Raw genomic sequence first — 16,007 nt, forward strand, 5'->3', positions numbered from 1 at the left:
AAAGAGGTTTTCCTGCCTCCTGAAAAAGCAAGGCTGCTTGTTTTCCCTCTTTTTATCTCTGTATCTATAGCACTGTTCAGCACAACATCACATGAGATGCTCTGAGCAAGCCTGGGTTTGAGAATACACAGGTGATCACCTCACAGCTCTACTTGGTTTTTGCAGTGGAATTTATTTTGTCTGGCATTTCTTGTCTCTGTTTTTTTCCCTCTAGAAATTTTTTTCTTTTACTTCTCTGGAATTTATTTTCTTCAACCCTGAAAAAGTGTCCCAAATCTGTATGCAACCATTATTCTTCCTAATGTTATCTGACTTAAGGAAAGATCATATAGGGTACCTGTCTTCATAATCAAATAAATCAGGGATCTATTCACTGGAAGCTTCCTTTATTATTAACCCTTTATATTTTGAAGATATAAATTCTCCTGTAGAAGTTTGAGAGGAGTCTAACATGGGACCCTGTATCATTTGGTAATCTAACTTAAAGTGTACAAAAGGCTGGTGAAACCACCAGAGATGAAAGGACTAAGAGAAAAGCCTAAGGCATCTTTTCTCTCCACACAAAACAGAACAGGCCATACACTGGAGCTTTAATCACCTCCTCAAACTTCTTTGCTCCCATCAGCCTTTAATCAAACCACTTCACCCCAGCACTAGTGAGGCAGCAGTTTGCTGGGACAATGCAGAAGAAAACTGAGGAGTGACAGCATCTTTTCCTGGAGAGGAGCAGTATTAACATCTCTGCAGCAACAGGAGAATGTTCCAACAAATCTGAGCTGCTGGGAAAGCCTGAAATTGAGCCAAACATTTCAGGTACAAACTTGTACCCAATTTGCATCTGTATAACACAGAAAGTTGAGATGTGAGTTAGTAAACACTGGCTGAATCCAGACTGGGCACACAAAAAGAGCTGTAAGATTTTTGCCTTTTTTGTTGAAATCATCCAAAACCAGCCAGTTACCACCAATAAAAAGAAACTTTAAATAATTTAACTAATCCACTCAAGGTAACTCTCACACAGGACATTTTAGAATCAAAGTTAGAGGAAAAAAATTAACAGATTGAAATACTTCAGTGTAACACTCCACACCCTGAGATCACACACTAAGATCAATAAAGCTGAGGCCATCTGATGTCCATTCTGGAATGTAATCTTGGCTGATGAGCTGTGCCTTACCCATCTATGAATCTGCCCTTCAGGACATCATTTTCCAATTAGCTGTTTTAATAGGACTCCCAAATGAGCTTTCGTCTATCATGAATTCATTGTTTTGAAGTGCAGTTCTTTGCTGCTGGAGGCTCCCTGTTCTCAAAGCATAATTCCCAGCAGTTGTTTTCCCCACATGTCCATAACCACCAAAAAAACCTTCACAAAATATTCACAGCAGTTGGTCCAAGCTGCAAGAACTGATGGATATTGCAGAACTGAGCCCTTCCAGCCCTGCAATGCTGTGGTCAGACTGGAACATCTCACGTGGCTGTGACACCACACTGTCACTTAGAGAGGAAATTCTGTGCTGAGATGGGACTGGCAACTTCCACCCAGTCTTTCATTCCCTTGTGTTACACATCACAGAAAAGGGACTGCTGTCAGCATAAATAAAACCCAAGAGATGTGGAGCAGGCCAGGTGGATTTGTCCCTCTGATGGAGCAGGAATGGCTGAGAGAGAGACAAAAGTGACAGGCAGGCCTTTCCCAACAACTGGTGTTGGTTGGAGGCTCTGAGGACAGTTCTCAGAATTACTCAGTGACACCTCAACTCTCCAGTTCAGTGCTGAATAGCAGTTCAGTGTCAGGGAAAAATATATATTAACAGATGAATCAATTATTCAGCCAAGCTTAGGATTATCTGAAGTAACCTGGCCACTTAGGATATTTACATCTGAATTATTATTAACACATGACAGCAGTGTCTGGGATCTGCTACAAATAATTAGTATGAGATCCAAAAGGATTAAAAAAGAGTAAACAAGGATCCTGCCCCTTCAACATTCACATTCCTGAGTGTCTCATACTGGTATAGAAATTATAGTTATGCATCACCAACATACTGTGCTAGGAATTACCCCAAAACCTCAAACTACAATTTGATGACTCATGAGGAAGACTTAACGCAAACAGAGGTAGAAGAGAGGATGAAATATTAAGTTTAACTTGTCCTACTTAACAATTTGGGACCTTATTATTATCAAAGTGTGGCACTTAGGATGTGCTGCTTCTGCCATTTGCACTAATTAGACACAGGGAAGGTAGAGTGATGCCTGCACAGCACCAGAGAATTCTGCCACCCAAGAGGGACATCCCAGAAGGGCTCACAAAGGTCCTTGAGGAAAAGGCAGACAAGTGGTTAAAGCCCTGGAGGACAACAGGGCTCAGTCTCTGACAGAAATAGCCAGGGATAAACCACAAATCTTTGTTTCTATTGGCACTCTAAGAAAACACATCTCAGCCCAAATCCAGCTGTCAGCCAACCCCTGCCCTCACTTCACCTTTGCTTCCTTCTATAACTTGGCCCTGTGCTTTAAGCTCTTCTTAAACAGAAAGAGGAGGTAAATTCCTCCCTCAAAAATACAATAAACTTAATTAAAATATCAATAAACCTTCACTGCAGAATTATTATCTGGTGGGGCAATGCAGAAAAACCAATAAAATCCAGGGGATTTTTCCTATATAATGTAACCCCAGAAATGTTTCTATGCCAGAATACTCAAACTTGCTTAATGGAAATTCTAAAATTATGTCATAAATAAGAAGAAACTATATCAAAATAAGAGCAAGACAACTCTTCAGCTTAATGATTCACTGGAGTAAATCAAACCTAAAATCAGGTCTCTGTTACAGAGATCATAGATCTAGTGGGCATACAAGGATCATTCCAATTATATATGAAGACTACATAAATAGTCTTTAAACTAAGAATGTAACATACATAACCTACCATCAGTTTTCTGATCATTATTTTTTTTAAATGTTAAAACTAACAGAGCAATTCCCTTTTAAAAAGGTGAGATGATACACTGGCAGAAGCATTTAGGGGCCTGAATTTAAGAAGGGCTGCCAAGTGCTGTGGCACATCCCCAAGAGCACACGTAATTCCTGGCTGATCAGTGGCATTATGTGACTGCTCCTGTTCCTGCCTATCACCACTCAGGGACAATCAATTATTGAACTATTTGCTTTCTAAAGACACAGCCCTGGACAGCTTCTGCCCAGGGCAGAAGACCTGCATGGAAATCTCACAGGCTTGGTTTTTATTTAGCATCACTCTTGAAGAGGCAGAGAGATAAGCTACAAATATGTTGTTAAACACAATGCTGTGTTTTAAACAGTGGCAAAACATAATAGATTAAAACCTGCCAAAATAACCATTTTATCTTGGTACTGCCAAGATATTCCCACAGCATGCAAAGAGCTTGTTTACAGAGAACACTAGACAAAGAAAGCTAGAGCATAAATTTACATTATCTTGACCAAGGAAATGACAGAAAAGTTTTGAATATTAGCAGAAATTTCAATTAATCAATCAAAAGCAGACAGGGAAAACTTACCAGCACTCGATCTCCAATTTTGAGCTCCCTTTCTCCTTTCTTTAGTGATCCAGCTTCTGAGAGGTTTGATATAGATTCACTGGCAGTTTTGGAAAGATTGCTAATCTGAGAAGGAGTTGCATGTTCCTTAGCAGCAAGGGGGGATTTCTGTGGAATTCCTGAAGGGGGGAGGGCAGCAGTGGAGGACACTACACTAGCAGCTGATGTGGAGGTTGGGGACGTGGCTCTGGAGGCGTGAGATGCCTGGGTACCGTTGGCCTCGTCCTCTGTCACCACTTTCCTGGTCAGTTTGGATGGCCTGGTGAATATTCCCCGCAGGGGCTCACACTGGAAATAGCGAACTCCAGCCACGGAGCCGTCGTTCTTGCCGATGGGCTCATCCAGCACAATCCCCGCCCATTGCCCCGGGGCAAACTGCGTTTCCCCCAGGAACTGGATGAAGCCGGGTTTGTTTCCATTGACCCAAACGCGCTCCCCGACTCTGAAATCATCCACAAACTCCTCGTGTGCATCTGCAGGGGCTGTGCTTGAGGTCTTCTCACTGAGAGCTGCTTTTTCTGCTGGAGCTGGAATCAAAGCACAATGAGAAACAATGGGAATCAAATACATTAATATTCCAAAGAGCATCATTACTTAGTTTCAATGTAACAATGTCCCTAATTAGGGGATCACAACTCCTAATTTTCCTGTGCGAACGCTGTAATCTCTGTAAAGAATAATTAAAAAATCTAAGGACAGAGACACTGCATGCATTTAATGAAGGTTTTGGTAAAAAACTTGTAAAAATCAGAAGTCTGACTTCAAAAACTCCCAAAGCGTTTTTATCATGACAAGATTTCTTTGAGGAAAATTGCTTGATCTCCCATTAGTAACCTTTAGATGTTTTGTAAGTTCTACATGTAATTTTTTAAAATCAGAAATACAAGCAAAAATACATTGGTGTAAACAGTAAAAACAGTGTATACTACAACATTCAAGGTACTTTTGAGATAAGGGGATAATTAAGATATTTAACTTTTCCTTACCAGCAGCAACAGGTGTAGGTGTTTTCAGCAATGAACCCCCATGCTTGATGGTCTTTGAAGGAGCCTTAAGTCCACTTGGTTTTAACATACTCATCTTTTTGCAATACCAGTGGTTATCCTCCTCCTCTGTAGCAACTATCTTTTTCCAAACATGGAGAAAATATATTGTTCAAACTTTTTCAACTATGGAATAAACCTGTATATAAAAAGATGAGACATGAGCAAAGATCAGTGTTAATTCCTGCAGAAGGGATTTCTTTATATACACAATCTGTGTATAAGATGCATTCTAAAAATGCTTTCCAGTAGCAACCAGCAGCATTTCCAACTCCTCATCTTTGAACTTCATCTTTTGAACTTCCTATTAAAACCTAAATCATCAAAATAACTCATTTTGCTGAATGCTGTTGTATTTATCTTGAGATTTAAACTAAAAGGCTATTTTTAGAAAGAAAAACAAATCCCTTAACAGCATAGCTAACATTACACATAGATTTAACTGCTGTGCACACACAACTGTTTTCAGTCACATTTTTCCAGTGTTGCAACAGCCCAGCAAAACCAACTTAAAACCAGAGAAACAACAGCAAGAGAAATCAAGACAGCCAGGAATTTCAGGATAAAAGAAGTAAAGTTCCTAAGAGATTGGAACTGAAAAGCTGAAATTGTTTGTGAGTTACATGATGAGAACTGAAAAGCAAAGAGCCACCTCAGCTCTGGGTGACCTCAGATCACAAGATACGCTGGCTCGCAGTCCCCACCAGTGCCCCAGCTAAGAGGAGGGACTCATCCCAACGTTGCTAGGATAGAACTTGGAAGCCAGCTCAAAGCTTTTCAGGGAACTGAGTTTTGCCACAGGAGGCATCTTCTTTCTGATTACCAAAACTTCAGAAAGGCTTTTTCATCTCTAATGAAAAATCCGCATTTTTTTACCTCGAATGTGAATTCAAAGCCGAACTTCAAGGCGACTGCTCTACCCCCTCTTCAAAGGCATAAACTATTCTGTGTGAACACAGCTTGGCTTTGTGCTGACTTTTACATGAAGCACTGCCAGAACAGCTACACCACTTAAACAGCAGCAGCACACACCTAAACAAAAAGCTGAAGGGGAAAAGGAAACGGGCACGCAGCGAGTTTGCTCAACTGTTTGCTCAGGACACGTCAGACAAGAACTACAAAGCAGGTCTTGCTCCTGCCCTTGACTCAGAGCTCTGGCACCTGTCAGGACACAAAGCTGGGGAGCTCAGCACCCAGTTAAAGGTAAAACAAACCTGCCAGGAGAGACAGCTCTGCTGCAGCAAGGAGAGCTAAGGAGAATAAACCAATTCTGGCTTTATGTGCCATTCTAAGATTTATCCTTCCTGTGTTATGAATTATTAATCACCGTTCCTAAAAATCAATTCACTGCTTTGTGAACCTAAACACCAAAGTGAAACATTCCTCATTCTATTTCAAGACCTGCCATGCCAAATCCAAGGCATTTTCTAAGTCTTCAACAATGTTATACTTTAAACAGCATGAATTACCACCTTGGACGTAATTGTGTTTATCTACAATTTAAGTTCTGCTCCCTGAAAATTATGAAGTGCTGGAAAGATTTCTGAGCCTTTTTTTTTCTAGTGTTGCCAGAAGTTTGTCACCCATCTTCCAGCAATTATGACTCTGCATCATATTTCTTTATCTTTCCTTTTAGAAATCTAAAACTGCACTTTGACCTTACACATCAAGGGCCTGAAAGCCTTCTCTTCTCTCTCAAAAATGTGCTCCCTTCCTCAGGCTGCAGGCCCTATTCCCTCCTCTCCAATTCCAGAATCTCCATGCTCACCTCCCTTACTTTCCTCATCCCATCAAAATCCATGAAACAGAAAAACTCTTCAAGATGAAGAAGGATTTGGTACAAATACAGAAACAGGAGAAGCATCATGGTCAGCTCTTTTTAGTTCACAGCCAATGCCAAAGACCAAAGTGATGGAAAGTTGGGCCAAGGGGAGCCCTCCTAAAGGAAGGTTTCTCCTGAATCCAGGAAGCTGGAACTGCTCCCCAGCACTCTGCCATTCTTTTCCATACATCACCTCCTTTTTGGCCCCCAAAGATCATTCCAGCACCACCACAACTGCATTGTGCAAGGACAGGTAGAGCCAGAGAAAGCACACACTACATTACCACCCAAATTAGACTTTGCCAGTTTCAGTTAATTATTTATTAATAGATGGTTAACAAGCCTCTGCTCAACAGAAAGTTAGAATGTTCTACCACTGCATTTCTTGGCTCAGGGTACTCATTCATAGTTTAATCTTGCTCTCCACAGTCATGGGTTATATATTTGCTGTGTCATTTGCTCTTCTCAACACAGGCCTTCAACTAGGCCAGAAGTAACACAATCCCTCATGTCCTGGTTTCAGAGTTACTGAAATTGTACCTTAATTCAGACAAAACAAAAGCTAAGATTATAGGCAATACTTTGGGATAAATGACTGCCTCACTGAAAGAGTTAAAATGCAACTTTTGGTCTTAGGGACAGGGTCTTTGGAGAGCATTGCCTGATGGAGCTCATTAAACACATAAATTTGCATCAAGTGATTTTAAGCATTACACACTCCAGCATATCCTAACAGGCTCCAGATGTCAATGATCTCATTTCAGTTCTCATAAAAGACAGCAGCTCACTGCTTGTCTCAATTTGTTCTCTCCTCCCTTGAATCTGTCTCAGCTCTCCTGAGAAAGGATCCTTATAACCAATAGGCAAAAATATTACTGTCCCAAATATCCTGTCAGAATCCTAAGGAAGGGTCCAGAAAGCCTCTGATAATATATTCCACTGAAGTGTTTGACCAATAACAAAACTGAACATTAAATATTTTAAGCACAGGCTTTGCACTTGTGCCATTATTGGAAATACATGACTACACACAATATAAATTTTAATTGATTAATGATATCCTTATTCTTATTTACCTTTTGAAGACCTCTAAGTATTGCATGGATCAAGCAACAAGTTGGGAACCATTGTTTTAAATAAATAAATCCTACTAATGTGCTATGTGATAATAGATATGACTTTTTTTGGCAGGCTGATATTAAAAATAAATAAAATGTAGCCACATAATTACAAAATTACAAAAGCAGAATATTTTCCAACTGTCAAAAAAGGAATTCCTATAATAAAAAGAAAGCAGCTGTCCAACATTCCTTTCAAGATTACTTTCAACAAATAGTATTCCAAAAAGAACTAAATGAAATAAGAACACAAGGAGAAAAGCCTCAGCTCACTCCACTTAACCCTGTAGTCATGACAAGAATTTAGGAGTACCAGTGGAACCACAGCATAGTTTAGGTTGGAAAAGACCTCTAAGATAATTAAGTCCAACTTTTTCTAGTTCTTCAAAACACTTCAAATTAAAAAGATTAATAATTAACTTAGTTAACACCATTAATAGACTAAATATTCCTTGCAATGTCAATGCATTTCCAAGCTCAAAAAGAGACCACTTGATTTGTTTATCGTGCTGAGCACAGAGGTGCTGTACAAAACACATATGAACAGTCACATTGAAAGCTAAAGAGTAAATATTGTAAAAGGAGTTTGTAGAACAGGTAACTGCTGAAAAATCTCACAGGGACCATCACATGCAACCCCTGTGCCAGTCAGTAATAAGCACCCAGAAAACAAATTCCCATACCATGAAAAAAAGGTAAAATGATCAAAATAAATCAGAAAATCCTTCTGTAGAAAAGCTAAATGGAAAATATATTCCAAAGACCACCATAATGCAGTAACCTCACCTTCCTGAGAGAAAAACAAACTCAGCACAAGAAGCACTGCTTGAAATCTCTGCCTGAACAGCATTTCTTAAATACCTGTTTCATACCTGTTGTCCAACTGCTGCTGCCAAGCTTGAGGGAGCTAATGAATCACTCCTCAAATATCTGGAGTTTAGAGAAAGTAACTTGGAATTTTGAACCTGGAATATTTCCCCTTCAGTCCATGAGTTATTCCAAGTGCTCTGACCCTACACAGTTATGAATACAGCTCCTAAAATTATTGCAGTATTAAAACTAAAGCACATAAACACGTTCTCTATGATTCAGATCTAATCCCTATAGCTCAAAAAGTTGTATTTTCACTCTCCTGGGCTGTAAATATACTCACTTTTTACAGGAGTATAATAATTTACAAAAGCACTTAATGCTTTTGGTTGAATTTATAAGCTTTTGAAATTCATACCTGATTTAAAAATAAAACCCCATTTTGGACTTGTATAAAATCAATGCCTTCTCCTTGCACTGCTCTTTGCTGCTCGCTACCTCTTGGGGAATATTTCTTTGTGTGCAAGAATGAGCCAGATCAGAGCCAAATTCCTGGAAGATTCTGAGAGGAGCAATTCATGCACAGCAGGTGCATAAACTCACCAGACTGGGACATGCCCACCAGCATCCTTACAGGAACAATTCTGGATGAAAGAGGCACAAAAGAACAAAAATCTTCCTAATCCTGACTCCCCCTCTGCTGCATTCTGGGTCTGCTGGAGAAATTTCTTACTGGGCACCCAAAAAGTCTGAATAACCACTATGCAAGCAATGGATTGCATTTACAATGAAATATTCCAGAGCACACAATATCCACTGGGAATGCATCACTCAACTTCAAAGCCAGCCCTGTACAATTACAAGTTGCTAAACCAGAAGGATGGATTTGGGAGCCCTCATGCACTCACTTTACAGAGCTTCTCTGGAGTGAGGCAGCACTCTTGGTGCTCCTGGCCACTCACTACTTAAATACAACTATTTTGGAGCAATGAACTCACATCCAGGTCTCTCTGCATTGATCCACTGAAGCCAGACAGTGAAAAGGCAAATGAACTTCTCTGTGACCCTCATGCTCCTGACTTACTGCAAATTCCATGTGTTTTGTCAGCTCTGATGCATTTATTGAATGGGCAGCAAGTTCAGACTGAAACACACCAGAAAGCACCGTAGGCATTTGTTAACAAAGAGAGGCACAAACAGCAAATTGTGGAGGGGCTGAGGTAAAACCCTCTGCAGAGGCCACTGTTAAAGCAAACTAAGAATCTGAGCATTCCTCAAGGATTTAACTGCACTGCTCAGGGATTACACTGTGGAATTAGAGGCATCTTCAGGTACCAGCCACATTGAAACTAATGTAATTTAAGAAAATTTATACATAAAATAGAAAACAGAATAAAGAATTTAAGATTTCAATACAAAAAGAGTTGGCATTTGGAAGCCAATATTTGATTACTCATTCAACACACAGCAATTAGAGAAAGGGAGCATTTAAAAACATGGCTTCAGTTTCATTTTATCTTCCAGAAACCATTGATTTTTATGTCAATTAATTAGTCAAGTAATGTTATCTGAACATAGCCTTCAGATACATCACTACTAGAAGACAAGACATTATTTAATTCAATGTTTGTTATGCCAAGAACATGAAAACATACTTATTTGGGTTACTATGCTCTGCTTAGTGCCAAAATCAAAACATGAGGGCTGGTACCTGCTCTTCAAACCAATGTTTTGTACCCCACCTTTAAAGGTAGAAAAAACCCTGCATTTATAACTCAGCTGATCAGGTAGAAAATAACAAAATTAATTCAGACCTTTCAGATCTGTTGTTTGCAGGTACTGGAACAGGAAAAAAAATTTTGATAAGAAAATAAACAAGAAGGTCTCATGACTTACACAGGATCCTTATGACATTCTGCTGTCCAGCCCAAGCCAACACAACCACCATAGGAATTCCAAAGGTAAGCCCTTCAGAAAGGCAAATACTTATCCTACAGCAACCTCAAAGCCACAGTTTCTTATATTCTGTTTTTTAACATAAATATGAATTTTACTAGGGATAGACTCTTGAAGAAGTGCATCTGTACTTAATTTAATCAGGCATAACTATTAAATGAATAGAACAAATGCAATTCTTGCTCTTTTCAAGTGCCTTCACAGTAGTACCAGGATAACCCCAGGAAATTACTGCTGCATGCAAGTTTTAGTAGGGCTTCAGTCTAACCCAAACACAGTTTGCTTTTGCTGCCACAATAACACGAGCCCAAAGCCTGCAGGAATTTGGGAAGTTTGCCCACTGGGATGACACAGCTCCTCTGACAGTGGCCCTGATGTGATGAACCCAACCTGAAACGAAGAGTGGCAAAAACCAACAGAAACTGAAACAAAGCTATCCCTGTCACTGGCTGAGGGACTGAAAAACCTTCCAATTCTGTTTTCCAGGGCACTGGTTTAGATAGACATTCCTCAGTCTGAAGCAAGCAGAGTGTGTTTGGTGAGACAGCAGCAGGCAGGGATGTCTGGAGCAGTCCCAGGGCTGTAACACAAACACTCTGTCTTGTCATCACTCATCCCACCATGGAACCACTGCACCCAGGGCTAAGGACATCCCCAGAAATAGCTCCTGGGTTTTTCACTCCAAACAACAAATCCTGTTTCCTTGAGAACTCAAAGATGCTCCCTCTGTCTTGTACACTGAGACAGGCTGAAGAAGAATATTTGGGCATCCCAAAGCCCCACAGTGCTGTCCCTGGTTAAGGACATGTGAACCTACAGCTCAACCAGCAACTTCACATTTATTTCCTGACTGAAATCAATAGCAGAAGTTGCATTTCTGTACCACAGAGATGACTGGAACTGTTCTCCACGTGAGTTCACAGAGCCCAGGGTATTCAGAACCAAAGACTTTTAGATCATCTTTCAACATCAGCCAGGCATGCACACAAATCTGTATTTCTCCTTTGATTTTCACCTGCTGTGTAATTTCAACTAAATAAAATAAAAGGCAGGAGATCTCAAATAAAAATAAATCCTATTCTTACAGGTTTCACAGAAGCAGGTGAACCAGGAGGAGGTAAACTTGTGTTTCAAGAGTTAGGAGTTTCTCTCTTAGAACAACTGACTTCTGAAGCAAATTTGTCATCAATACATTTGAGAGCAGCATGTTATCAGTTTGTTTGGAGATAATACAAAATTTGAACTGAATATAGTTAGCAAGGCAACCATTATGAGACCCAAATCCACGAAAAATTGATATTAGCAAATTGCTAGGTTGCTAAATAAGATATAAGGATGTTTTTTTATCTTGGGAAGTGCAGGATATTTGCTGCAAATTGTATAAACAGAGTCCTCCCAGCACACACCAAGGAAAGGGAAAAGGTGAGGTGAATTCCTATAAGTCAGAAACTGTACTAAGAAGAAGATGAATCAGATCAAAGATAGTAAGAGCCTTAGGACCTGAAACCATCAGTCAGATATTACAGAACTGCTATGAGGAAGGTAATTCATCAAAGCTTCAGCTCTGCTTATGGATTTTAATTCTGCACCAAGGACATTTTAAGTCACCCCATTTTATCATTCTAGAACTTGCTATGCTCATTCAGATTCCTAAATGCCTCAGGATCCTCAGTAAAGAAACACTGAAACATAGACTTTTGAATGTGTTGAATATCCTCTCACAAATGAGAGGATGTCTAAAAAACTATTTTAGGCCAGCAATTTGTGAGTAATTTTTTCTCAATCTATTGCTATTTCAAACACAGCCTGATCAGTCCTTTTAAAAGGATTCTGCCTATCTTTAATTAATCAGGAAGAGCTGATAATTGCTAATATGATGCAAACTCTAACACTTCAAGTTGCCACTGTGCACACAGATTATAAAAACATTACTGCTCTGGTCTATTAAAAGATCAGAAAGCACATGATCCCCCTTCCTCAGCACATCATTCCCTATAGAAGGAGTCAAGGACTGAGGAGTAGAGAAAGTTTCCAACTAAGTAAATAATTGCCACCTCTTCTGGTAAGCCCATTATCATCACTTACTAATTTTCCTACATTTTTCCCAGGAAATTCTTGTCTTTCCTCAAAGACCTCCATTTCAGCAACAACAATTTGTTTGACTGTCCACAATGACTTCTGTTGATGATAATGCACTTCAGCCATCCCATTAAGTGTAATCAGTCAGGATAAAATAATGATTTTGGAATAGCAGAGTCTTCACTTTAAGTTATTTGGGACCTACTATTTAAATTCTGAGAAAGAAAATAACATCTCCTGTCAGCCTCAAACCCCAAAGCATTTGCAGGCACAAAGGCTTCTCCCTAATACAATTACAACCAAAGCAGCTGAAACAAAGATGCTGCTTTTTATAGAAAGGATTTAATTTTGATAGACTTGGGTGAAACTATAACTGTTTCACACTGGGTGAAAACACCAAGTCAGCTGTCTCTTTTTAGCTCTCTGTGTTCTCAGCCTTTGAAATTAGCACCATGAGTGCTGCACTGCTGGCAGAGAGCTCAGGACAAGTACAAATTCAGAATTTAGATAAATATTGCTGTGATTGAGTGGATGCTGCTGCCAAGCAGAGCAGCAGAATGAGAGTGTCAAATAAGCTGATTCTATACAACACTGAGTTTCTCTCTCTGCCTTGCAATTTCCCCTCATAATAAGCTAAAAATACAAACAGTAAGATTGTAAAGATGAGGGAAAATGAATAGCTTTTAATGGTGGTTCTTCTGTAAACAGTGAAGATCTGTCTCATAAATTAAAAGAATGTAGGGTACTATTCTTATTAATTTTTACAAATAATTAATGAGATGTTTCAAGTAGAAAAACCTAGGTGGGTGTTAAAACACAAACTTGTACAGCCTGTCCTTAGATATGTCCCCTGAATCCTTCACAGATTTTTGGGGGCCAGGAGCCAGTACCAGATTTGTGGGTATTTCTAAGGGTCAGCTCCACTCTGCTAAAACAAATAGATGTGGAGGACAGACACCTGCACAAGCAGGAGGATTTTAAATCATCAGGGATTTAACTCTGCTGACAGAATTCTGCTGGTCAACACCAAAGAAATGGTTGCTCCAGCAGAAACTGGCATGGGGCTGAGGGCAGCTGAGATTACAGCTAATGCAGTATATAATTGCCTTTCATGAAATAACAAAACACCATCCATCTGAGGCATTTCCAAACATGCTGCTCCAATAAGGATTCCAGTGAGTTACTCTTTAAACGTGCCAGCAGAGCCAGTAGTCCCTAAGGAATGCCAAAGGATTAAACAAGAGCTGCATTCATTCATGGTTGTCATGTTCAAACATTAGAAAACTTGCATTCAACATACAGAGCTAACATTTGACCCGAGTGTTTTAGAAAGAGAAAGAAAAGCAGCTCTGAAAAATCATATTGGCAAGGCAGAGCTCTCTATTTCTTTTTAAGGAGAATCTATTTTGATATATTCTCAGTCCCTCCCAAGAAAAACTTTAACAGGGCTAAAAGGATAAAGGGAGGAACACTAAAGGAATTATGCAATCTGCCCAAGCTGAGTAAATAAAAGTAGTCTTGGGTATCCACAGTCAGAAGACGGCAAACAGATACAACCTGAAAGTCAGACAGGAAATCTTCAGGAGCTCTAGGAAGTTGCAGCAATCAGAAGAGAGAGCACAGCTCCTTCCTACAGTGCAATCACACAGGAAAGAGGCTGCTATTCCCTACAGAATACATCTGGAATGAGCATACAACACAGCTGGTGTTCTGCCCTGCCTAGAAAGCTGAGAGCTTCTCTTTAAGGGAAACCATGCAAATGATATAAAACTCTTTTTTTCCAAATAAAATCTTCCTTTTGATCCCTAAAGATACAGACATTTAAGGTCACATTTCCAAGCTTTTCTGCTTCAGACAACTCATCCCTCTCCCAGTACACAGAAAGCTTTAGCACAGACAGAAAAGCTCCCAGCACATACACAAGGACTGGGCAGGAAGAGAACCCTGAAATCTTATAATTTTACAGCAAGAACTAACAATCCTCAGCATGTAAAAGATGAACAGCTAAACTTTCCTTAGAATACGGAATGCTGCTGTGGGCAGAGGGGAGGTGTTTACTTTTCCTTCACAGTATCTACTTTGCAATCTTCCTACTCTTGCAGCAGGTGCACACGGACACGCTTCAGGAAAACCACTCTGCCATTGCTAGTTTCAATTTTACATTGCATTCAGAATGCATATTTCTGTTCTTTCAAAAAAATACTTTGCAAAGCAGCCAGCATCAAGGCATTTCCTCTTTTGTACCTCTTTTTCTTTCTTCTTCCTACATGTCAACACAAGTATCACATGTTTCAAAATCCTTCTGCTCAAAGATCTCAAAGCAACCTGTGAACTTCTATAAAACCCTGCCCATTCAGCACAGTGGGTAAGTGAAGGGGTGGGGAGGAACAAGTCTTTATTTCACAGTCATATTTTTAATCATCAACATATACAATCACAGAGTAAATTTTCCTGCCCATGCACTATATTGAAAAATATCTTTGGTGTCGGTTTTTGTTTGTTTATATTTTGAAAAATTATTTAAAGCACGGAATCAGGAGCGAGATGAAAGGGAAAAGTAACTCCTGATTTTTTATGCAGCAGGAGCCACATTACCCTGTGAGTAACAGCAGCAATTACCTTGTGCCCCATGACAGCTATGGCACAGAAAAGGGAGCCGTGCATCGCCTGAGGTTCAGCTCCATAGCGGGAACAGGAGGGGCCTGGAGCAGCGCCCGTGCCTGCGAACCCCGCGGCTCCGACCCTGCCGAGAACATGGCAGCAAACTCACCTGAGGGGAGGCCAGAGCGGCTCACCTGGAAACCAGCAGCTTTTATAACAGCGCCAGGATGGGGAGCGCCCATCAAAAAAACCCAATCAAATCCAAAAATGCCAAGACAGATTATCAGTAAAATATCGGTATGTAAATGCAGGATGCTGGCAATTGCAGGTCAGCACTAAGGAATACCCAGACCTCTTCCCTCAGAATCAACCGCTCAATGCACCGCTAACCCAGCACAGCGCCGCAGCTTCCCAGGGCGAGACTCGAGCAGAAGCTGCGATCCAACCTTCGCGATCCCGCTCCGGACAAGCACCCCACGGGCTGAGCGAGACGAGGCCGCCCCGTCCCGCCGGGGCTCGGCCGGGCCCCCGCCGGAGCGGCGCACGTGTGGCGGCCGCTAACAGCCCTCAGCGCCGGGGCCCTGCCCGCCGCCGTCCCTCACGGCCCCGCCGCTCCCCTCACGGCTCCTCGGCGCCGACCCCCGCGCCCTCAGACCCGCCCAGCGCGGCGCCCGGACGGGAAGCGCGGAGGCCCCGAGGCGGGAGGCGGCGGCCGCGGCTCCCCCCGCCCTCAGGCGCCGCCGCCGCCCCGCGCGCTGCCCGGGGCGGCCCCCCCATCCCCACCCCCGGCCCCGCCGCCTCACCGGCCCCGGCGCCAGCGCAGCTCCCGCCGCCTCCCCCGGCCGCTGCTCCCGCTCCTGCTCCCGCTGCCCCTCTGCAGCGGCGCCGCCCCGGCTCGCAGGAGGCGGAGCGGGGCGGGCACAACGTCTGCGCCCGCCGGGGCGGGGACTGCACCAGCGGCAGCGGCAGCACCAGCGGCACCGGCGGTGC

General features: G+C 41.7%; 1 protein-coding gene across 5 annotated transcripts in view; it reads right to left on the minus strand.

Annotated features, from left to right (window-relative positions):
- CLIP1 (CAP-Gly domain containing linker protein 1) overlaps nucleotides 1-15,908 on the minus strand; it is a 60,899-nt gene extending 44,991 nt beyond the window's left edge. For 3 of the 5 annotated variants that reach the window (XM_056503904.1, XM_056503902.1, XM_056503901.1), the window contains exons 1-3: nucleotides 15,821-15,906; nucleotides 4,575-4,770; nucleotides 3,550-4,115 (exon numbers count right to left, since the gene is read on the minus strand). In XM_056503904.1, coding sequence (XP_056359879.1) covers nucleotides 3,550-4,115; nucleotides 4,575-4,668 — 660 coding nt within the window. In that variant the 5' untranslated portion in view covers nucleotides 4,669-4,770; nucleotides 15,821-15,906. Of the gene's footprint in view, nucleotides 1-3,549; nucleotides 4,116-4,574; nucleotides 4,771-15,463; nucleotides 15,604-15,820 lie in introns of those variants that run through there. The other 2 variants (XM_056503905.1, XM_056503903.1) reach the window with 2 other exon arrangements.
- Nucleotides 15,909-16,007: the final 99 nt, after the last annotated feature.

The sequence above is a fragment of the Oenanthe melanoleuca genome, chromosome 15 (assembly GCF_029582105.1).
Source record: "Oenanthe melanoleuca isolate GR-GAL-2019-014 chromosome 15, OMel1.0, whole genome shotgun sequence".
NCBI classification, from domain to species: domain Eukaryota; kingdom Metazoa; phylum Chordata; class Aves; order Passeriformes; family Muscicapidae; genus Oenanthe; species Oenanthe melanoleuca.